The following is a 26,502-nucleotide window of genomic DNA, read 5'->3' as shown; positions in this document are numbered from 1 at the left end:
GGAGTTTTCAAGCCCCACCTGCCCCCATCGCCCCAACAGAACGCTAATGCCAAGCTTAACATTTTCAAATTTATTGAACATCAAGTAACATCAAGTTGTATACATTCAAACTCAATAACATAAAATAACATCAAGTTCAATAATGAATAAAATAACTGTGCAGCTGTGGTATAACTTGCCCATCCATCCATCCATTTTCTACCGCTTATTCCCTTTGGTGTTTAGTGTTGCCAATCAACCTATCCCCAGGTGCATGTCTTTGTAGGTGGGAGGAAGCCGGAGTACCCGGAGGGAACTCACGCAGTCACGGGGAGGACATGCAAACTCCACACAGAAAGATCCCGAGCCCGGGATTGAACCCAAGACTACTCAGGACCTTCGTATTGTGAGGCAGATGCACTAACCCCTCTACCACCGTGCTGCCTGGTATAACTTGCATCAAGTTCAATAATAAATAAAACAAAAGTGTTATAACTTGCATCAAGATCAATAATAAATCAAAAAAAGTGTTATAACTTGCATCAAGTTCAATAATAAATCAAATAAAAGTGTTATAACTTGCATCAAGTTCAATAATATATCAAATAAAAGTGTTATAACTTGCATCAAGTTCAATAATAAATCAAATAACTTGCATCAAGTTCAAAATAAATAAAATAAAAGTGCCACTTTGCAATCTTTGCAAAAAAAAGGAGGAGCTATGCATTTGGCAAGACAGGGCAAGTGACAGCACTTTGCCCCGGGAGAGCCACCTTGCTTCACTGTGAAACACATACTTGCCAACCCTCCCGGATTTTCCGGGAGACTCCCGAAATTCAGCGCTTCTCCTGAAAACCTCCCGGGACAAATTTTCTCCCGAAAATCTCCCGAAATTCAGGCGTACCTGAGTGACGTATCGACAGCATGTTTTCACGTCCGCTTTCCCACAATATAAACAGTGTGCCTGCCCAATCACGTTATAACTGTAGAATGATCGAGGGCGAGTTCTTGGTTTCTTACGTGGGTTTATTGTTAGGCAGTTTCATTAACGTCCTCCCAGCACGGCAACAACACACAACAACAGCAGTCACGTTTTCGTCTACCGTAAAGCAGTTCGTCTGCCGTAAACAGCAATGTTGTGACACTCTTAAACAGGACAATACTGCCATCTAATGTACATGCATATGTGACATTAACATCTAGGGCTTTTAGAGAGTGCAGTGCACAACTGCGCACACAAGAAGGAGACGAAGCAGAATGCATCATCAGAGAGGGTGTTCCGCATGGTTAGAAAAATAGTGACAGAGAATAGAACAAGGATGGACAATTCAACCCTTAACTCAACAATGAGTAGATGAGTGTTACGTGTGTGTATATGTGTAAATAAATGAACACTGAAATTCAAGTATTTCTTTTATATATATATATATATATATATATATATATATATATATATATATATATATATATATATATATATATATATATATATTTATATATATATATATATAGCTAGAATTCACTGAAAGTCAAGTATTCTTATATATATATATATATATATATGTATATATATATATATATATATATATATATATATGTGAAATACTTGACTTGGTGAATTCTAGCTGTAAATATACTCCTCCCCTCTTAACCACGCCCCACCCCCACCTCCCGAAATCGGAAGTCTCAAGGTTGGCAAGAATGGTGAAACAGCACGGCTATATGATCAGCTCCCATTTCCTCACACAGTGCAGAGAACAGTCGCGCTTTCAGTGGTCGTGTTTTGATCAAACTTACCGCGCTCACATCTGTTAAAACCTCATTGAGTTCAGGGCTGAGCTGCCTTGACGCGAGTGCTTCCCGGTGAATGACACAGTGTGTCCAATGCGCATTTGGCGCAAGCCTCTTTATTAGAGCCTGCAGCTTGTTTCTTGACCCTACCATGGTCATTGCGCCATCAGAGCAAAAGCCCACACAGTTTTCCCATTTAAGGTCGTGTTCTTTGAGGAAACTGTCCATTATCTTGAACAGCTCATCAGCAGAGGCTCTATTTTTGATGTATTTGCAAAACAGCAAATCCTCGCACAGTGACTCGCCATTCACAAAGCGGACGTATGCGATGAACAGGCAGTCTTTATTGCTGTCAGTAGATTCGTCCACTTATAAAGCAAAACGACTTTCTTTTCATTCGTCTCCGAGTTGTTCCTTAAGATCACTTGCAATGTCGCATATACGTCTCGCAACTGTGTCGTTTGACAGTGGGACAGCTTTTCATTTTGCTGCGCTTGTCTCGTCAAGTTTGTTCCGCTTAGCCCCGCCCCCATTAGTTACTGTTGCTATGTCTGTCAAACTTTTGCTCCTACCTAGAAATTTAAAGCCTACAGGAAAGATAAGTAATTTACATTTATTTATATAGCGGATTTCACAGACAGAATCACAAAGTGATTTACAGTGTGAAAGCATAGTAAAAAAAAAAAAAAATGAAAGTGAAATTCCCTCCCGTTCCTCGCGCCCCACCTGTCATGTCTCTATTCCCCACCAGTGGGGCGCGCCCCACACTTTGAGAAACGCTGCTTTAGGGTCCGCTTTTAGCGTCCAGTCACATGTTGAATGCGGCTTCTGCATACACACGAAAGTGAATTGGTCAATAGCCATACAGGTCACACTGAGAGTGGCCGTATAAACAACTTTAACACTGTTACAAATATTCGCCACACTGTGAACCCACACCAAACCAGAATGACAAACACATTTCGGCAGAACCATCCGCACCGTAACACAACATAAACACAACAGAACAAATACCCAGAATCCCTTGCATCCCTAACTCTTCCGGGCTCCCTCAACCCCGCCCCCCCAAACCTCACCCCCACACCCCAAACTCCCGAATTCGAAGGTCTCAAGGTTGGCAAGTATGGTCCGTGCCGATACCGCAGACGATAAGCTTCTTCTTTTTCACTATCTTCTTGTTATGTGGAATTCACCCTCTGCTGTTGCCATTTCTAATGCAAAGTAGCGTAAAGTTCTAACTTATATCTTGCTATGGAAATGCTAAAAACTACTGGTGTAGTGGGTTTACAAACTGGAGATTGTGATGTATCATGTTGTATACTTGCATGTTCGAAATAAACTCAAACTCAACTCAACTCAACACCCACGGCACTTTAGTTATTAGAGCGTTCCGGTTGGACGTTTTTTCACTAGTGAGCCACGGATAAGGAGATGCTGCTCTGTTGTTGATTTAAGTAAAGTCTGAATGTCGTTAAAACAGTTAGTTTTATCTTTTGACACTTCTTCAACTCCCGTCCTTGCACGCTACACCGCTACAACAAAGATGACGGGGAGAAGACGCTGTCGAAGGTGAACCATGTAAATAAGACGGCGCGTCCTGAAGCGACTGTCAGAAAGCGACTTGAAGACGGTCTGTAAAACATAATCCATGCAACATTTTGACCAAATAACTACCATTACATGTTATATAGACCACAAGGAAGTGCTTTCAATTTAGAAAAAAAAATCATAATATTACTCCTTATAATCCGTTGCGCCTTTTGTATAAAAAAAGACCTGAATAGACCCGCTAATCGGCAATGCCCCTTATAACCCGGTGCGCCCTATGGTCCAGAAATTACGGTATATTCATACCTTTCTTCTAACACCTCATCCTGGTTTCCTAATGTTGGTTCTGTGTGTGAATGTACAAATGTGAGCTTTGATGGTGTTAAGACATCTATGTTGAGTGAATACTAAAGTGTTTGTGCTGGGTTTTTGCATTCTTGCACTTTCCTAACGTGATACAAACAACCTTACTATTGCACTTTGACAGCAAAATGGATTTTGTGTGAACTTCAATAGTGTTGGGTTTCAAATGAAAGGAAACACATATTTTCAAAAGCCCAGGACATGATAATGTGGCTGCATACAATGTTTATGCGACGGGCTGACCTGGGCCAAAGTGTAACACTTTTGAGCCGTTGTATTTTGGAGGTTCTGCTGTATCATGAATGAACACAGACTAACCACATAAAGTGTGTATATACAGATTTCATAGCTCACTTTGCAGTGCAGCATTGGATGGAGTCACCGCGTCAGCTTTTAGCCTCCGGTACTGTACCGCCTCTAAAAAGTACCAGTTCCCGTCGTCACGTTGTGTCAATCATGGAGTACTTATAAGCAGATAATGTGTGTAGACAGAAAAGGGACAATGAAAAAAGTATCTATTGTCAACAAGTTCTACACAAGATTTCACTGTCTGTTCATTAACCATTTACTAACTTGACTTTGAACATACTGCACACAAGTGAATGAAGGCCATACTTAGACAACAGCCATACATGTCACACTAAGGGTGGCCGTAGGAACAACGCTGAAACTGTCATAAATATGTCCAATATTGTGAAACCATACTAAACAACAATGACAAACACATTTTGGGAGAAAATTTGCACCGCAACACAACATAAACACTACAGAACAAATACCCAGAATTCCCTGCAGCACTAACTCTTCCAGAAACGCTACAATATAAACAAACGCCTTTGGTGGATCCACACCTAACATACACTGTAATGATACCAAGTACAGGAGCATATATAGTTGATGCTACTATGATTACATCGATATTTTTTAGCATCACAAAATCTTATGTCGTTTAAAAAAAATGTATATTATGTTTATAAACTCAGGAAATACGTCCCTGGACACATGAGGACTTTGAATATGACCAATGTATGATCCTTTAACTACTTGGTGTTGGATTGATAGCTAAATGTGTGGTCTCAACCAAAACTAATGTAAAGTATCAAACAACAGAAGAATAAGTGATTATTACATTTTAACAGAAGTGTAGATAGAACATGTTAAAAAAAATAAGCAGATATTAACAGTTAATGAACAAGTACCGTATTTTTCCGAGTATAAGTCGCTCCGGAGTATAAGTCGCACCGGCTGAAAATGCATAATAAAGAAGGAACAAAACATATGTGAGTCGCACTGGAGTATTAGTTGCATTTTTTGGGGAAATGTATTTGATAAAACCCAACACCAAGAATAGACATTTGAAAGGCAATTTAAAATAAATAAAGAATAGTGAACAACAGGCTGAATAAGTGTACGTTATATGAGGCATAAATAACCAACTGAGAACGTGCCTGGTATGTTAACGTAACATATTATAGTAAGAGTCATTCAAATAACTATAACATATAGAACATGCTATACGTTTACCAAACCAAAAAGTTTTTACCAAAAAGTAACAGATTACTCCTAATCGCTAAATCCCATGAAATCTTATACGTCTAGTCTCTTACGTGAATGAGCTAAATAATATTATTTGATATTTTACGGTAACGTTTTAATAATTTCACACATAAGTCGCTCCTGAGTATAAGTCGCACCCCCGGCCAAACTATGAAAAGAACTGCGACTTATAGTCCGAAAATTACTGTAGAATAATAATTCATTTTCTACCACTTGTCCTTAATAATTTTGATGAAATAATAGAATGATAAATGACACAATATGTTGCTGCATATGTCAGCAGCTAAATTAGGAGCCTTTTTGTTTGTTCAGTATTTTATTTAAGGACAAACTTCCAATGAGAAACATATGTTTATTGTACCTTGAGATTTTTTGTTAAAATAAAGCCAATGAAGACATTTTTTGTGGTCCCCTTTATTTAGAAAAGTACAGAAATACATTTTGGTACCGGTACCAAAATATTGGTATCGGGACAATATCGGCTAAACTGAAATATAGTTTTCCAGTAATGTTGTGCTCTGTTGTTGTCATATGATGATTCAGAATCAATCATTTGCCGGCCTTTTCCATTTAATGCACATGACATATTCCCGCTAACTGCTCGCAGGTATGAAACTTCCAACAGACCGAGCGAGGTGCTAAGTGAGCTGCATATTATAAATTCACCACTAACAGGTTCCACATTATGGTTCTCTTCTTGTAAGGTTATTAAATATGATTACAATAATAAGCCCTTCATCAGCTGCCGAGAAGTGTCTTGGTGCACAAGGTTTTACTGCCATCTGTCGCCGATACCTTCAGATGATTTATGCAATGATAACATTTTAATGATCCTCCCTTGCCATTAATTATCTGCAGGGGCACCGTGAAGGAGGCATGTTTAAATAGCACTGTTAAAACAAAGTGTAACAAATACCTTTGCATAATGGTGCAGTGCCAAAAATATGCACATGCAGGTTATATCTTACCGTCAAAGTTGTGGTGAATTAGTCACGCTGCAGAGAGTCTAAATGAGATGACAAAAGCAACAACATATGATTAGAGCATATTAAAGCAGATGAAGTAATGCATAAGTGATGATGCCGTATAAATAATCACCGCCATATTGTGCTTTTGTGTACTCTGAGAAAATGAAATATTCATACATATTTGTTTGTTTACCTCAAGTGGCACTAGCGGCGCCCCTGTGAGACGGGAGCGCTGAATGGTGCACAAGGGAGGAAATTACACAGTGTCTATTGCTCTTTTGTTTTGCCATATTTGTTTGCGTAATCGAGTCTTTGCGGGGCTGTGTTTCTGTTTCTGCACTTATTGTCCACAACATTAGGAACAGCTGCACAGTGTAATGAGGTTCTGTATCAAAAACATGGCGTTTGCAAAGATAATCATGCTCCGATTGCAAAGGAGAGATTCATTTAGCAATATGTGTAATAATGTTGGATGTTGCATACGGGTAAATGGGACAAAATAAACACGTATATAAAGTTTTTAAAAATGTCTTAAATGTGTCATTATAATTGAAATTAAATACATAAAAGTGTTATTTAATGTGTCATAAATGTTTTTGTAAGTAAATGTATTATTTATCATATAATAATTATAATACATTAATTAGTAAAGCGCTGACGTACAAGTTAATGAAATAATGAAATAATCATTCAATCATAAAATAATTAATTAAATAATGTAATCATGAAATGATTAATTAAAGCATGAGATATGTAAATCAGTAATTTAATAATGTATTACATAACTAATTAAATACATAATGAATGAATTAAAGATATTCCATCCATCCATTTTCTACCGCTTATTCCCTTCAGGGTCGCGGGGTGGCGCTGGAGCCTATCTCAGCTACAATCAGGCGGAAGGCGGGGTCATACTTGCCAACCCTCCCGGATTTTCCGGGAGACTCCCGAAATTCAGGGCCTCTCCCGAAAACCTCCCGGGACAAATTTTCTCCCGAAAATCTCCCAAAATTCAGTCGGAGCTGGAGGCCACGCCCCCTTCAGCTCCATGCGGACCTGAGTCCGCTTTCCCACGATACAAACAGCATGCCTGCCCAAACACATTATAACTGTAGAATGATGGAGGGCAAGTTCTTGGTTTCTTATGTGGGTTTAGTGTTAGGCAGTTTCATTAACGTCCTCCCAGCGCGGTAACAACACACAACAACAGCAGTCACGTTTTTGTCTACTGTAAAGCAGTTTGTCTGCCGTAAACAGCAATGTTGTGACACTCTTAAACAGGACAATACTGCCATCTATAACATCAATAACATATACGGCTTTTAGAGAGTGCAGTGCACAACTGCGCACACAACAAGGAGACGAAGCAGAAGAACGAAGAAGATACAGCCATGGCGACGCCGACGACGAGTAAGATGAAGAAATACGCTTTGTTGCACCTTTCCTGCCTGAGTCCGGCGATTAGTTGCAAATCTTGCTTTATTGATTGCTTGCACACAGCCAATCCAACACAAAACAAACTGGTCCCCGCCCGCACTCACTCTACCGCTCCCTCTCTTCTCTCGCCCACACACTCACTGACATCACTCATCTCACATGCTCACCTATTAAAGGGCCACACACTCACTGACATCACTCATCTCACATGCTCACCTATTAAAGGGCCACACACACACATACGCTACTCTCATAACAGCTTGTAAGTTCCAAGCCGCAGCTGTGATTGGACCTGGATAGCCTCCGGGAAGAAGTAGTGGACTACCAAGTGATTGGCACTGAAGATCTTCCTCAGGTTTTGGGCCATGCTAGGGAGAGATGGAAGATTCCAGACTCTAATGCATTTGATGAAAGCACTTTTGTGCGTGCCACACATCAATGCATCATCAGAGAGGGTGTTCAGCATGGTTAGAAAAATAGTGACAGAGAATAGAAGGATGGACAATTCAACCCCTTAACTCAACAATGAGTAGATGAGTGTTATGTGTGTGTATATGTGTAAATAAATGAACACTGAAATTCAAGTATTTCTTTCATTTATATATACATATATATATAATAAAATAAATATATATATATACAGCTAGAGTTCACTGAAAGTCAAGTATTTCTTATATATATAAGAAAAAAAAAAAAGAAAAAAATATATATATATATATGAAATACTTGACTTGGTAAATTCTAGCTGTAAATATACTCCTCCCATCTTAACCACGCCCCTAACCACGCCCCGCCCCAACCACGCCCCACCCCCCTCCCGAAATCGGAGGTCTCAAGGTTGGCAAGTATGGGCGGGGTACACCCTGGACAAGTCGCCACCTCATCACAGGGCCAACACAAATAGACAGACAACATTCACACACACATTCACACACTAGGGCCAATTTAGTGTTGCCAATCAACCTATCCCCAGGTGCATGTCTTAAAGATACTGTTACATTAAATAAAATGACACATTTAATAACGCTTATGTATTAAATTCCAATTATAGTTAGTTAATGACACATTTAAGTAATTATTTAAAAATGTATGAATTAATGTTGTCCCCTATGACCCTCCACAACTGTCATTTAATCAACGTATTGTTGATTCATGTGACTAAAAATTAAATGTTGTCGTTTGGGGTCAAAATGCTCTGTAAGAAATTGCTAGCATATTCTACAAATAATACAAATATCCTCAAAGTTTTAAGATATGTTTTGCTTGATGGCAGGCATGTTTTTTAAACCAAACTTGCTTGAATTAGCAACATTTAGGAGCTCCTTCTTATACATCTTGTATGAAGTTATGATTGTATTTTACATTAAGATGGTCCTAAAGATACACTATATCGCCAAAAGTATTTGGCCACCTGCCTTGACTCACATATGAACTTGAAGTGCCATCCCATTCCTAACTCGTAAACCGAAAAGGACGCAAATAGAAGTGTTCGTAAATCGAGGCACTTGTGTTTTATTTTTAGACAACATCAATCAATCAATCAAAGTTTACTTATACAGCCCTTAATCACGAATGTCTCAAAGGGCTGCACAAGTCACAACAACATCCTCATGCTGTTATATACAAACCCTGTTTCCATATGAGTTGGGAAATTGTGTTAGACGTAAATATAAACGGAATACAATGATTTGCAAATCATTTTCAACCCATATTCAGTTGAATATGCTACAAAGACAACATATTTGATGTTCAAACTGAGAAACATTTTTTTTTGCAAATAATCATTAACTTTAGAATTTGATGCCAGCAACACGTGACAAAGAAGTTAGGAAAGGTGGCAATAGATACTGATAAAGTTGAGGAATGCTCATCAAACACTTATTTGGAACATCCCACAGGTGAACAGGCAAATTGGGAACAGGTGGGTGCCATGATTGGATATAAAAGTAGATTCCATGAAATGCTCAGTCATTCACAAACAAGGATGGGGCGAGGGTCACCACTTTGTCAACAAATGTGTGAGCAAATTGTTGAACAGTTTAAGAAAAACCTTTCTCAACCAGCTATTGCAAGGAATTTAGGGATTTCACCATCTACGGTCCGTAATATCATCAAAGGGTTCAGATAATCTGGAGAAATCACTGCACGAAATCAGGCTGTACTGCATCAACAGGCGACATCAGTGTGTAAAGGATATCACCACATGGGCTCAGGAACACTTCAGAAACCCACTGTCAGTAACTACAGTTGGACGCTACATCTGTAAGTGGAAGTTAAAACTCTCCTATGCAAGGCGAAAACCGTTTATCAACAACACCCAGAAACGCCGTCGGCTTTGCTGGGCCTGAGCTCATCTAAGATGGACTGATACAAAGTGGAAAAGTGTTCTGTGGTCTGACGAGTCCACATTTCAAATTGTTTTTGGAAACTGTGGATGTCATGTCCTCCGGACCAAAGAGGAAAAGAACCATCCGGATTGTTATAGGCGCAAAGTTGAAAAGCCAGCATCTGTGATGGTATGGGGGTGTATTAGTGCCCAAGACATGGGTAACTTACTCATCTGTGAAGGCGCCATTAATGCTAATAGGGTTCAATATGATGCCAGTCCACCTTTTGCAGCTATCACAGCTTCAACTTTTCTGGCAAGGCTGTCCACAAGGTTGCGGAGTGTGTTTATAGGAATTTTCCACCATTCTTCCAAAAGGGCATTGGTGAGGTCACACACTGATGTTGGTCGAGAAGGCCCGGCTCTCAGTCTCTGTTCTAATTCATCCCAATGGTGTTCTATCGGGTTCAGGTCAGGACTCTGTGCAGGCCAGTCAAGTTCATCCACACCAGACTCTGTCATCTGATTCTGATCATTTGGATGGGTGGCCAAATACTTTTGGCGATATAGTGTACCTTGTTATTGTGCAATACTAACAATATACAAATAACAACAGTATTGTGATCGCTTTTAGTTAGCTGGTGAATTGCACACTAATCGCCAGCTAGCAACTAACGTACTAAATGCTAACTGGCAAATAGTGCATTAATTGCGAATAGGTGTATCAAAATTGCATTAAATTGACATTTAAATGACTGCTCTTGTTTTAGAGCTCCATTAGGTTGTGCAGGTGTATTTAATGTTGTGACCAGTTTGTGCATGTCTTCAAGAGGTGGTTGATAGTGATGATGGTGTTGGGGTGGTGAGCACCTGCGGGCTAAATCCCCCTACCGCCCTCCCCTCCCTACACGGCTACCAGACGCTTTAAAGGAGTCATCTTCATAAATAGTCATCAGTGCCTTAGAGCAAGACCAATGTAAATGAGCCTGCTGGAGCATCCTTTGCGCTCACAAGAGCTCACGAAGTGGTATTATCATGTTTGCTTAGGGAACGCTCTCTTTAGGTTTCATAGGGGCCGTCTCTGCAGACCTCATACGACGATTGTTGACACAAAACAATTCTCTGATGGGGTGCTTGAACTTCTTACACAATAAAGTTTACCTTTTCATGGTGGGGAAACTTGGACTACATTGAATGATCCTTGTCTTATGATCATTGTTATTATTTCTATTGTTAATTATTATGATAAACATCAAAGCAGGATATTTTCAACTGGCCCCGCGTGAGAGGAGGAGAGGGTGGGTTAATAATTTTTGCAATGCAGCCTGCTGAAAATGATGGAAAGCGCCACTCGACATGGCAACTGACGCTGTGGTCAAAGTAGGACTTGCCAAAAATCCCATTTTAAAATATTCAACGCTCTACTGACATCTGGTGGCTAATGTGGATCGTTCACCCCACCATGTGTCACGTTTCATTTGTCAGGTAAACCACGACAAATGGGGCCATATGAATCCCATTTGTACTTTAGTAACCAAAAAACTCAAGAAATACATGTTTACTGTACACACATTTATTCATTGAGCAGTTTGGGGAGGAATGTTCACAAGAACTCAAATATTCTATATATTTGTAAACGCTTGAAGTGGGAAAGGGGTAGGATTAAATAAGCTTTGCTTCTTCCTACTCCTTTTCGGGCATGATGTAAAATGAAATGATATGAAATTGTGTGATGTATTATGATGTAAGTGTGTTCATGTTCGAAATAAACTAAAGAAAGAAATATGCCCGTCAGATATCAAAACATGTGGGGTGGAAATTGAAGACAGGGAGTATTTTTTTTAATTCTTAAATGTATAAAAAGAAATCGGGCTCCAGCAGAAAGCTCAGTTTTCTCAGGCAGGGAAAGAGCACCACGGAAAGTTTATCCTGTTGAACGAAGAGTGTGTACTTTCAGATAACACATTGAGGCATTAGTTCTAAGTTATACTATATATATATATGTATGTATGTATGTATGTATGTATATGTATGTATGTATATATGTATGTATATGTATATATGTGTATATATATATGTATAGATGTATATATATGTATATATGTATGTATGATTTATATATATATACATACATATATGTATGATTTTTATATATATATATATATCTATCATATATACATAGATATAATGTGTATATGTGTGTGTGTGTATATATATATATAATTGTATGTATATATATATATATATATATATATATATATATATATGTATGTATGATTTATATATATATACATATATGTATGATTTTATATATATATATATATATATGTATGTATGATTTATATATATATATATATATATATATATATATATGTATATATATATATATATATATATATATATATATATATATATATATATATATATATATATATATATATATATATATATATGTATATATATATATATATATATATATATATATGTATATATATATATATATATATATATATATATATATATATATATATATATATATATATATATATATATATATATATATATATATATATATATAATATATAATGGGTTCAATCAGGGCTCAGGATCTTTCTGTGTGGAGTTTGCATGTTCTCCCCGTGACTGCGTGGGTTCCCTCCGGGTACTCCGGCTTCCTCCCACTTCCAAAGACATGCACCTGGCGATAGGTTGATTGGCAACACTAAAATGGCCCTAGTGTGTGAATGTGAGTGTGAATGTTGTCTGTCTATCTGTGTTGGCCCTGCGATGAGGTGGCGACTTGTCCAGGGTGTACCCCGCTTTCCGCCCGATTGTAGCTGAGATAGGCTCCAGCGACCCCAAAGGGAATAAGCGATAGAAAATGGATGGATGGATGGATGGATATATCATATATACATAGATATAATGTGTATATGTATATATGTGTGTGTGTATATATATATATATATATATATATATATATATATATATATATATATATATATATATATATATATATATATATATATATATATATTCATTATTTTTGCAGTACATAGAGGCGTGTAACTTAAGATTAGCTTTATACCTCCAGATGTATGTAGTTTGTGTGATGGCCTCGGGAGGTGTTTCCAATTAACAAGAGGGAGTTCCACTAATTTTTGCCATGTACTGATTGCAGCCTACATTTGTATTAGAAAAATAATTAATACATGGATTAGGAATAATCAGATTTATTGGTACCAGTTAGGAATACTTGTTCTTTGAATAATAATTGTTCTATCAAGCACCACCTACAGTCATCAAGTGCAATTAAATTAAAAAGATATTAAAGCATTTACTCCAGCTCAAGTAAAGATCTTTCTAATCCCGAATATCCACTAGATATAAAACGGACGCAAAACATCACCTGCATGGCGGCAAACTCTTTCCCTTCTTATTCAAGTCAATGTGTCCGTTTCCATCACCTGAGGAACGTCACCGACCATCCGATGTTGTTCCGCATTCCAGCGCTAAATATACGCAGGGCTTCTATATTTGCCGCAACAAATCAGTTTAATTTCGCTAAAATGTGTTTGTGTTGGACAGGAAGTCATGCAGAAACACAAAAAGAATTATCTGGTTTACTTTCAAAATAAAATAGTAAATTTTGACTTCAAACATGAAGTCAATTGGTCAAAGGGTTTGAGACTTTATTTCATTTTGTTGACAGAAATAGATGATGACATGTTGATTGTGAAAGTCCAAAATTAAAGAATAATGTACAGGCACATACCGGGCAGCTACTATATATGGGGATATGGGGGCCTGTGTAAAATATCAGCTGATACGGGGACCGGGAAAGCAGAGGACTGGTGGTGTGACATGATCGCCAGGGATTATGTTGCTGGTGTATTGTTACTTGCTGCAAAAATTAATGTTGTTTATCAAGGCAAAACCGTTCATTACCTGCTATTAATGGCAGGACTGAGTTTATTTGTTTCTGCTCCCCTAGAAGGACAGAAATACTTTCTGTGGTTCACTTTGTTTAACCCTTGTGTAATGTTCATATTGTTGTTCCTCAGCCAGCGTTTGTGGGTCTGATGGACCCTTGTATTTTGTGGCTTTTAATGCCTCACAATCAAACACTTTTATGTTAAAATACTGAACAGATGTTTACCTTATCCCAATAAACATCTGTTCAGTATTTGAACATAAAAGTGTTTGATTGTGAGGCATTAAAAGCCACAAAATGCAACGGGTCCATCAGACCCACAAACGCTGGCTGAGGAACAACAATATGAACGTTGCACGGAAAATTTATCTGCCAGTTTCTGCATCCCACAGGGATTCGTCTTTTGTGTTTCTGCACCTGCGGTTCCCACACAAGGTTGCAACATTGTTTGTCAACACTGTCTGCTCTCATTTTCTCGCACATTTGACCCTCTGATGTTCTGTGTACCTACAATCTGTCCTCCTCCTGTCTAGGCCTGCTGTGTGTGTGTGTGTGTGTGTGTGTGTGTGTGTGTGTGTGTGTGTGTGTGTGTGTGTGTGTGTGTGTGTGTGTGTGTGTGTGTGTGTGTGGTACACAGAACATCGATTTCCACACTTCTATTAGCCTTGGGCCCAGTGGACCCGGACATCTTATATGTAATAGAAATGTGTAGGGGGGGTGTATGGTGTGTGGTCATTAAATATGTATTCTGATATATGTTCTTCACAGAAAATGAGCCAAAGTCAGTGAGTCTCAGTTTGAAAAATTAATTAATTCTATCATTTTTCTTTTGATAAAAAATAAAAACGGGTCCCACAGACCCGAACACCACACAAGGGTTAGACTTCCCTTGTAATGTGATTACGCGCGGATTCGTGAGATCTCGTAAAAGCCTGTGCTATCTTGCTGCACGACGGAGCCGCAACAGAACGGCAGTGGAGATTGTCAGACACGCCTTCTCTGTTTCCCGCAAATTGGACATCGACAAGCGACAACCCCCCCCCCCCCCCCCCCCAAAAAAGAAAGAAACAACAACAAAAAACAAATTAATATCTACAAATACATCAACTAAATAAACAAAGAAAACAAAGAAAAGAAAAAGAAAAAGAAATAATTACTATTGTGATCTATATTGTTATCCCACAAGGCTGCAATATAGATCACAATATAGATTATATACTTTATTGTCCATCCCTAATTCAACCCGTTTCCATATTTGCCTAAAAAAAAACACTTGAACGAAAGAACTTGCGCTAGCTCAATGCTAATTTACATTGGATTTGCCATAGACGTGCTACTGATTAGCGCTAGCGATTTTAGATCACATGGCAATCTCAACATGTCTTGGTATTTGGTAATGAAAACTACAACCACGATGCACTTTACAATAAAACAGCCGGTGTGTATTAAGTACAATGCTTACAGTATAAACACTTTGTAGGGCGCAGTAAATGACTAGATTCAGCTTAACCGCAAAGACTACTGCCCTCTAACATCTTGGAAATGCAACTGCATGCAAAGTCTACCATATAATACTTCCAAAGGAGACTCAGATGTGTAAGAAATCAAGATATGACAACTGGAGACCACAGTTATCATGATCTGCTCACTGTAAAATGAAAAAATAACATTTTGACACATGAACACACATAGAAGTACCAACAAATTCGTACCCATGTCGATTCAAATGTGAAAGGCCCCCCATCCCTAGCTGCACATTTACCTCCAAGTGAGGTCATTCTGTTTACTTCTGCGGTACAACCTGAAGTGGGCGGCAAAAGGCCGACTCTGTTTGACTGTTATCACAGACATCTCTACCATGTGTGATTGTTTAATATTCTCACAGCTGATCACTCTTAACGACCTGAAATGTATCACGATTATCCATCACGATCATCTAATCGCACTAGTATGAATACCAGCGAGGCTTAAAGGAGGCCACAAAAGCACATACAGTACCTTGTCCAAATGCTCTCATAGCTCAGGAGATGACTGGTGGTACACATTATTGTTATCTGTTCTGTTCCTTAATGTATCTGCTCATCACTGACCTGAGCTTCAATAAACAAGGGCCACATCTCTCTCCTAATGTCAGCTTACAGAACTTTGACCTCAATAAAAAACTGTTTATCTACTATTGCAGTGTTTTTCAACCACTGTGAGATACAGTCTGGTGTGCCGTGGGAGATGATCTAATTTCACCTATTTGGGTTAAAAATATTTTTTGCAAACCAGTAATTATAATCCGCAAATAATGTGCCGTTGTTGAGTGTCTGTACTGTCCTGAGATCGGCAGACTTACCACGTTATACTCTTCCATATCAGTAGATGGCAGCCGGTAGCTAATTGCTTTGTAGATGTCGGAAACAGCGGGAGGCAGTGTGCAGGTAAAAAGGTATCTAATGCTTAAACCAAAAAAAAACAAAAGGTGAGTGCCCCTAAGAAAAGGCATTGAAGCTTAAGGAAGGCTATGCAGAACGAAACTAAAACTGAACTGGCTACGAAGTAAACAAAAACAGAATGCTGGACGACAGCAAAGACTTACTGTGGAGCAGAGACGGCGTCCACAAAGTACATCCAAACATGACATGACAATCAACAATGTCCCCACAAAAGAAGGATAAAAACAACTGAAATATTCTTGATTGCTAAAACAAAGCAGGTGTGGGGAATAGCGGTCAAGGAAGACATGAAACTGCCATAGGAAAATACCAAAAAAAGAGAAAAAGCCACCAAGAACTAAAACATTACACACAGGAAAACAGCAAAAAACTCCAATTAAGTCAGGGTGTGATGTGACTTTGAGACAAGAGCTATATTGATGCATGCTTGGTTATGGTTTAAAGTCATATCCAACAATTGCGACAACAACTTTTTACTGTCAATATTGGCTGCTGAGTTTAATTTTTTAATGATTTCTGCCTCTGCATTTTTTCAATGAAAAAAATGTGCCTTGGCTCAAAAAAGGTTGAAAAACACTGTACTATTGTATCGTATTACAGCAAGGTTGGGCACAATTTGATGAAAACTACAGAATTATTATTAAGGGTTTGACATTGCTTTAACTATGACTTTTGACTTAGACGTTTGTATGACATGCCAGAAGATCTGGAAGCAAAGACCCCGTTTGGAGAACATCAAGTGTTGGCTTGTGTTCGGGCGAGATAATAACGGAATAATGGTGCATTATGTTGCATACTCCCCGAACAGGAGCGTCTTTGAAATGTGTGTGGCGTAGCTTAAACAAGCTCATGCATAATTCACACCCCTGCTACTGCATATTACCGTACAGCATGAGTACAGAGCCTGTGATAAATCGAAGAGTGGGATTCACTTGACTTTGCCAAAGCTGCCTTGTGACACAAGTAGACCAGCTACTTAACATTATGGCTGCAACATTAATGACTGGTACAAATGTATATTTCCCCAGAGATTCCGAGGGAGGGTCAAATGATAAAATTGTCCTCATGCTCATTAGCTTTATAATGTATATCTATTTTGTGGCCCCCTTTTTAGTGTTAATTAATCCTCTATGACATAATGAGCACTGTGCTGATCTTTTATTGGGTGATGATGATGTTTGTTATGTATGTGATGATCTCAACATTATTTCAGTACTTAAAATGCAATGTTTTTAAACCAGGCTCAGACTACAAAAGCACACTTGCATTCTTTCTTTTAATCTTGCCATGTATAAAATGTGCAGTAAACTACTGTGTAATGTATACATAGCAACTTTATGGTACTGTCTCAGTGGTCACATTAGCAGCTGTTATTGTCTCTGGCTGCACAATATTGTCATGCTTTGCTTGATTTATTGTCGTGATATTGCTAGGATTTGAGCCTATTCCTCACTCCCTCTTCCCTTCTTTTTTCCAGATACGATCTGCCCGCCGGCAAACAAGCAGAGTCATGTATGATTGAAATTGCAGTAGATAATGGCCCGGCTCAGCATCTCCAGGAGTCCGTGTCACAGACTATGTCAGAGGTAACCTGACCTTCCTGCACCTTGCACCCTTTTACAACCACTTAGTTGTTGTTTTTTTGACTCTTTATCGATCATGTCAGTCTTTAGATATGTCTACTATACATTACAACAGTATAGTTCACAATGTTAATTACAGCGGCTTGTTAATTTGGCAGGCGTAGCGTTTCATATGGAAGTATTTTTGTAGCAAAATTATCTGCAAGTCCATATATTTCAGTCGGTGCGTCTGTAATCCAATTCACGTTTCAGTGAACTAAAGTGTGTGTGTGTGTGTCTGCATCTCAGTCTCTCTGTGTGTGTGTGTGTGTGTGTGTGTGTGTGTGTGTGTGTGTGTGTGTGTGTGTGTGTGTGTGTGTGTGTGTGTGTGTGTGTGTGTGTGTGTTCTGGCAATGCTTACTTAATGGGGACATCGCTCTGTTTACACGGTCACCTCTAGGGGACCTCTGACGGTATGGGGACAAAAAAACAGGTCCCCTAAAGGGAAACCTTTTTAAATGATAGTCAGATCCATTCTGAAGATGGATCTGTATGGTATCCATCCATAGTTAAAACGAATGTATTTTTCCAAAAACAAAATCTGGTTTACTGTTCCTTAGGATGACATTTTCTTTTTTTTCTTTTTTGTCTTTTTTTCATTTTATTTTTATTGACATCAAGCATCAGACATTCCTATCCATTACATCATATTCATATAAATCATATATCTATTGTCTGCCCTAAATGTCAAAATATTGTTGTTTATATACCATCCATACCACCCCCCCCCCCCCCCCCCCCCAAAAAAAAGAAAGAAACAACAAAATAAACAAAGTAATAAAAGTTAAGTTAAAGTTAAAGTACCTATGATTGTCACACACACACTAGGTGTGGCGAAATTATTCTCTGCATTTGACCCATCACCCTTGATCACCCCCTGGGAGGTGAGGGGAGCAGTGGGCAGCAGCGGTGGCCGGGCCCGGGAATAATTTTTGGTGATTTAACCCCCAATTCCAACCCTTGATGCTGAGTGCCAAGCAGGGAGGTAATGGGTCCCATTTTTATAGTCTTTGGTATGACTCGGCCGGGGTTTGAACTCACAACCTACCGATCTCAGGGCGGACACTCTAACCACTACTAACCACTAGGCCACTACAAATACATCGATTAAATAAAAAAAAAAGGGATTACTCCCTATATGAGTATATGTATGTTTATATATGTATATATATATATATATATATATATATATATATATATATATATATATATATATATATATATATATATATATATATATATATATATATATACATGTATCTGTTTATATTTTATTTTATTTATTATTACTATTAATGTATTATTATATCCTTTTTTTTTGTTTGTTTGTTTTTTTGTTTATTTAAAAAAAGGATGACATTTTCATACAGCATGATTATAAAACATTATTACCTTAAAGTATGATTCACATTCAGAATGTTCCATCCTTCTATATATGGTAGTTGGAGTTGCAGACAACTTCATTACTGCTAAATAGCAGTTTTCAGTAATGTCACAGAAGATGCAGGATTTGCTTTAACATTTAAGTGGTGAAACTTCCTATAAAAGGACAGCTGTAGTACTGTATTCTGAGGATCAGGTCATATTTTATTTGAACTTTTTTTGTTTTTAAATGGTCTTCAGTAGTCACGTACAAATTTGTGTGAATTATGCAAAATTCTTTAAATTTGGTCCCCATGAACCATATTAACTATTTTTCCCCAGGGTCCCCAGTAAGAATGATCAGCACATTACTTCATCAATCCAGAGATTTAAAGAGGTGTATGAGCTAACTGGGCAGTGGCCATTTTACCTAAAAAATGTTTAGCCTCCACAACCTGTAGAAAGGGTGGTCACCACAAGTGATGATCAAAAACTTGGTCCCCATTCCAAATAATAACCTGTGTGTGTGTGTGTGTGTGTGTGTGTGTGTGTGTGTGTGTGTGTGTGTGTGTGTGTGTGTGTGTGTGTGTGTGTGTGTGTGTGTGTGTGTGTGTGTGTGTGTGTGTGTGTGTGTGTGTTTGTGTGTGTGTGTGTGTGTGTGTGTGTGTGTGGGTAAAAAAAAAACTACTGTCTGTCCATATTTGCTTGATTGACTGTCTTTTTACTTGTGACTTTTTACTAACTTTCTGCTGTTATAGCAGGGGTAGGGAACCTGTGGCTCTTTTGATGATTGCATCTGGCTCTCAGATAAATCTTAGCTGACATTGCTTAACACAATAAGTAATGAATAATTCCGCTGGTAATCACAGTGTTAAAAATAACAATCAAAACATAAAACATTCTCATGCATTTTAATTAGGGATGTCCGATAATGGCTTTTTGCCGATATCCGATATTCCGATATTGTCCAACTCTTTAATTACCGATACCGATATCAACCGATATATGCAGTCGTGGAATTAACACATTATTATGCCTAATTTGGACAACCAGGTATGGTGAAGATAAGGTACTTTAAAAAAAATAATAATAAAATAAGATAAATAAATTAAAAACATTTTCTTGAATAAAAAGAAAGTAAAACAATATAAAAACAGTTACATAGAAACTAGTAATTAATGAAAATGAGTAAAATTAACTGTTAAAGGTTAGTACTATTAGTGGACCAGCAGCACGCACAATCATGTGTGCTTACGGACTGTATCCCTTGCAGAATGTATTGATATATATTGATATAAAATGTAGGAACCAGAATATTAATAACAGAAAGAAACAACCCTTTTGTGTGAATGAATGTAAATGGGGGAGGGAGTTGTTTTGGGTTGGTGCACTAATTGTAAGTGCATCTTGTGTTTTTTATGTTGATTTAATAAAAAATTTTAAAAAAAATTTAAAAAACCATACCGATAATAAAAAAAACTGATGCCGATAATTTCCGATTTTACATTTTAATGCATTTATCGGACATCTCTAATTTTAATCCATCCATCTGTTTCCTACCGCACCTGTTCAAGAAGTCGCATTAATGGTAAGAAGTATTTTATTTATTATTGGTTCGATCAGAATAACAATGTTATTAAAAAGAATAATCAATCAATCAAAGTTTATTTATATAGCCCTAAATCTCGAGTGTCTCAAAGGGCTGCACAAGCCACAACGACATCCTTGGCTCAGATTCCACATCAGGGCAAGAAAACAACTCAACCCAATGGGATTATAATGAGAAACCTTGTAGGGGACCGCAGATGACTATCTATTGTTGACAAGGTCTAGAACAACGACATTCTGAAAATGTACAAATCATAATGTTGTTGGGGGGGTTTTTTACACTTACATGTTGCGGTTAATAGTATCTTTATTTGTCGTTATTTATATTTTCTGAATAAATGATGTGATAATATTCATCAGTCAACTCATTGGTGTTAATTTTCAATCTATCAAGATAAAAAAATAATATCAAAATCAAATTACAAGATGTTATTTATGTAGTTTGATCATTTTCCTCGACTGATGTACTAACATGTGGTTTATTTTGTACATATGTAGCATCATCTACAAAGATACAAAGAATTGTGTCATGTCTGTGTTGATCATGTTTTTGTTTGGCCATGTGCTGTTTGTTTTTTGGACACTTTCTTAGTTCCTGCTTGTTCACTCCCTTGTTTTGTTTCCATAGCAACCCATTAGTTTTCAGCTGTCATGTCACGCACCTGTTTCACGTTTTGAGCCACGCACCTGTTGTTAATCATGTCTGTGTTATTTAAGCTATTCATTTTCTGTTGGTCAGCCTGGTGACATCACATTTATGCTCTGCACACTTTATGATCACTCTTCTTCATGTCATGTTCACAGTTCCATGCCAAGTAAGTTTCTGTTTCTTGTTCATAGTTTTCCGCCTTTGTGCGCGCCTTTTGTTTTCATAGCCAAGTTGTTTTACCTCCGCTGTGAGCGCTTTTTGTTTATACCTTTTTGAGCTTTTTGAGTTTAAATACTAAACATGTACTCACACTCACGTCTTGCCAATTTTCCGTTGCCTTCCGGAAAAACAAACCCCAAGGACCAAGTCCTGACAAATTGCTAATGCGACATCCAATGGACACACTTAGAACAGCTGTTTATTTCTTTAAAAGTTTTCAGGTTAATTTTTATACTTAGCAAACTCATCCCGCGGGCCGGATAAAACCTGTTCTCGGGCCTGATCCGGCCCTCGACACCCCTGTATTAGATTCTCCCAGTCTCCGAGCCAATCTAAATCTAGGTTAAAAACATATTTGGATTCCCTGGCATTCTTGGTGGTCGTATTTCTTGTTGTATACATTTTGTATTTATTTGTTACATTTGAATATTTTTAAGGCATATATTTTACATTTCTTTTAGGGTATATTGTACTATTGTATTTTATTCATCCTTCTGCGTTAAAATGTAAATGTGACACTGTGTACACTATATTTTAAATAGTTTCTTATGTCTGTACAGTACTTTGGCCAACTGGGGTTGTTTTTAAATGTGTTATATAAACGGATAAACTGAACTGAACTTAGCAAACATGCCTAACATCACTAATGTGTCTATTCAGTGGGAATTTTACCAGTAGAAGTCATATTTAGGTCAAACTATGAAATAAGTGCTAATGTTATCAGCATTAGTGGGGCCCTTTAAGCGTAACAGTGCCTTAAGATGCGGTTCCCTTCCAACAGCCTTAAATCCCATCTCCGTTTTGCATGTGGCATGTGCCTGAGTGTGCGATAAACAGGTAATGGAGGTGACGAAATGACTTTTTTCTCCATTATTTAACCAGGGGGTAATTCAGGAAAACAAGCCCATAAAAACAAATTACCGGTACACGTACAAAAACAATCCCCCCAAAAAACTTGTGACTTACAAGATTTGCAAGCAACTTTAGAAAAAAAAACACTATCTCAAAGTTGCTTATAATAAGAAGACATGGCAACACTGGTCATGAAGCAAAATCATCAAACATTGATTTTGTCATTAAAAATATAGTCTTGTAAAACCCCTTCAAATGCTATATACTGTTTAATAGTATTCTAATGATCAAATAGGAATTTATGTTCCCAATTCTTTGAACAAAGGGTCAGGCCTGATTAAAAAAAAATTCAAAACATCAATTGCAAGCAGTGTTTGGGAGCCATAAAATCTCCAATAAATGAAGTGCACATTTTCAAACAACAGTATAAATGAAGAATGTGCTTATTCCTAAACTGGAGTGATTTATAAGCCATCACAGCCTATTACAACAACCGGGAAGGCAATGCTTCTTCGTGGATGCATCAATCTGTGGTGCGTGAGTTTATGGGGAGCACACTATTAATATGAAGTGTTAGTCACCAATGAGACTGATGCATGTGATAGGAAATAATAGGAAATGTTTTTTGCAGCTGCAAATGCATATCATTCATTTCAATGAATTCTGCCCAATTACAATCCCATTAAAGAACGCTTGCAAAATGTTTATTTACCCATCGGTATCTCTCCTATTCAAGTAGAATGACTGTAAGAAGATGACGGTAGTAATATTCATTTTCTACCCTGTTTTTATAGTGGAAGCAATATAGAAAACAAATGGGATGATATACCGTGTGTGTGTGTGTTTTAATAAACACTATTCATGATGACTGGTTCCCCACTTTTTTTATTTCGCAGAGAACATTTGGGCCTATTTTTCTTGGCGAAGTTTCCTCCCCCTGGGATCTGTATGACGAGCTTGCAAAAAGTCAGAGGAGATTTATTGGATGTATCAGGCAACTTCGGGTCAACTCAAAGGAGATATTCCTGGTGGGGGATGCTGTGAGAGGGAGGAACATCCAGAACTGTGACCCACCAGTGTGTCAGCACCTGCCCTGTCGGAATGGAGGAACCTGCATCAGGTACTTTTTTTTTAGCCTATCAGAGTAACGTTTGAAAAATAAATCTGCTATGGAGTTTTACAGTAATGCGTGTCCCTGTAACTTTTAGGGATCGACGGATTATGAGCGCCGATATTTGGCATTTTGACATAAATGGATATCAGCATTCTTTTATCGGTATCGGACGATACTATATATGTATATACCGTATTTTTCGGACTATAAGTCGTAGTTTTTTTCATAGTTTGGCCGGGCTCCAGTGCGACTTATATATGTTTTTTTCCTTCTTTATTATGCATTTTCGGCAGGTGCGACTTAAACTCCGGTGCGACTTATACTCCGAAAAATACGGTATATATATATATATATATATATATATATATATAGGTGTAAATATATATATACTGTATACTAGGGATGCCTGATAATATCGGCCTGCCGATATTATCGGCCGATAAATGCGTTAAAATGTAATATTGGAAATTATCGGTATCGTTTTTTTTATTATCGGTATCGTTTTTTTTTTTGTTTGTTTGTTGTTGGGTTTTTTTGGGGGGTTTTTTATTTTATTAAATCAACATAAAAAACGCAAGATACACTTACAATTAGTGCACTAACCCAAAAAACCTCCCTCCTCCATTTGCACTCATTCACACTCATTCACACAAAAGGGTTGTTTCTTTCTGTTATTAATATTCTGGTTCCTACATTATATATCAATATAGATCAATACAGTCTGCAAGGGATACAGTCCGTAAGCACACATGATTGTGCGTGCTGCTGGTCCACTAATAGTACTAACCTTTAACAGTTCATTTTACTCATTTTCATTAATTACTAGTTTCTATGTAACTGTTTTTATATTGTTTTACTTTCTTTTTTATTCAAGAAAATGTTTTTAATTTATTTATCTTATTTTATTTCATTTTTTTTAAAAGTACCTTATCTTCACCAAACCTGGTTGTCCAAATTAGGCATAATAATGTGTTAATTCCACGACTGTATATATCGGTTGATATCGGTATCGGTTGATATCGGTATCGGTAATTAAAGAGTTGGACAATATCGGAATATCGGATATCGGCAAAAAGCCATTATCGGCATACTTGCCAACCTTGAGACCTCCGATTTCGGGAGGTGGGGGGAGGGGGTGGGGGTGGGCGTGGTCGGGGTGGGACGGGGGCGTGGCTAAAAGGGGAGGAGTATATTTACAGCTAGAATTCACCAAGTCAAGTATTTCATATATATATATATATATCAGAAATACTTGACGTTCAGTGAATTCTAGCTATATATATATATATATATATATATATATATATATATATATATATATATATATATATATATATATATATATATATATAAATAAATACTTGAATTTCAGTGTTCATTTATTTACACATATACACACACATAACACTCATCTACTCATTGTTGAGTTAAGGATTGAATTGTCCATCCTTGTTCTATTCTCTGTCACTATTTTTCGAACCATGCTGAACACCCTCTCTGATGATACATTGATGTGTGGCACTCACAAAAGTGCTTTCATCAAATGCACTAGATGGCAGTATCGTCCTGTTTCAGAGTGTCACAACATTGCTGTTTACGGCAGACGAACTGCTTTACTGTATACAAAAAAGTGACAGCTGTTGTTGTGTGTTGTTGCCACGCTGGGAGGACGTTAATGAAACTGCCTAACAATAAACCCACATAAGAAACCAAGAACTCGCCCTCCATCATTCTATAGTTATAATGTGATTGGGCAGGTACGCTTTTTTATATTGTGGAGGACCTGAGTCCGCCTGAATTTCGGGAGATTTTCGGGAGAAAATTTGTCCCTGGAGGTTTTCGGGAGAGGCGCTGAATTTCGGGAGTCTCCCGGAAAATCCGGGAGGGTTGGCAAGTATGATTATCGGACATCCCTACTGTATACACTAAATTGCCAAAAGTATTTGGCCACCAATTCAAATGATCAGAATCAGGCTAATCACTTGGCTAATCACTTTATACACAGGTGTATAAAATCAAGCACTTAGGCATGGAGACTGTTTCTACAAACATTTGTGAAAGAATGGGCCAATCTCAGGAGCTCAGTGATTTCCAGCGTGGAACTGTCATAGGATCCAGTTGTGAAATTTCCTCGCTCCTAAATATTCCAAAGTCAACTGTCGGCTTTATATTAAGAAAATGGATGAGTTTGGGAACAACAGCAACTCAGCCACGAAGAGGTCGACCACGTAAACTGACAGAGTTTGCGGATGCTGAAGCGCATAGTGCAAAGAGGTCGCCGACTTTTTGCACAGTCAGTTGCTACAAAGCTCCAAACTTCATGTGACCTTCCATTTAGCCCACGTACAGTACGCAGAGAGCTTCATGGAATTGGGTTCCATGGCCGAGCAGCTGCATCAAAGCCATACATCACCAAGTTCAATGCAAAGCGTTGGATGCAGTGGTGTAAAGCACGTTGCCACTGGACTCTAGAGCAGTGGAGACGTGTTCTCTGGAGTGATGAATCACGCTTTTCCTTCTGGAAATCTGATGGACGAGTCTGGGTTGGGAGGTTGCCAGGAGAACGATACATTTCGGACTGCATTGTGCCGCGTATGAAATTTGGTGAAGGAGGAATTATGGTGTGGGGTTGTTTTTCAGGAGTTGGGCTTGTCCCCTTAGTTCCAGTGAAAGGAACTTTGAATGCTCCAGGATACCAAAAGATGTTGGACAATTCCGTGCTCCCAACCTTG

The 26,502-nt window shown here is 38.0% G+C and overlaps 1 protein-coding gene across 1 annotated transcript in view; it reads left to right on the top strand.

Annotated features, from left to right (window-relative positions):
- eys (eyes shut homolog) overlaps nucleotides 1-26,502 on the top strand; it is a 683,137-nt gene that overhangs the window by 560,984 nt on the left and 95,651 nt on the right. The window contains exons 41-42 of the mRNA XM_061958758.1: nucleotides 17,822-17,930; nucleotides 23,553-23,776. Coding sequence (XP_061814742.1) covers nucleotides 17,822-17,930; nucleotides 23,553-23,776 — 333 coding nt within the window. The remainder of the gene's footprint in view (nucleotides 1-17,821; nucleotides 17,931-23,552; nucleotides 23,777-26,502) is intronic.

Source organism: Nerophis lumbriciformis, linkage group LG02 (assembly GCF_033978685.3).
Source record: "Nerophis lumbriciformis linkage group LG02, RoL_Nlum_v2.1, whole genome shotgun sequence".
Classification (NCBI taxonomy): Eukaryota; Metazoa; Chordata; class Actinopteri; order Syngnathiformes; family Syngnathidae; genus Nerophis; species Nerophis lumbriciformis.
The sequence above is the reverse complement of the archived record's forward strand: the minus strand, read 5'-3'. Positions and strand labels throughout refer to the sequence as shown.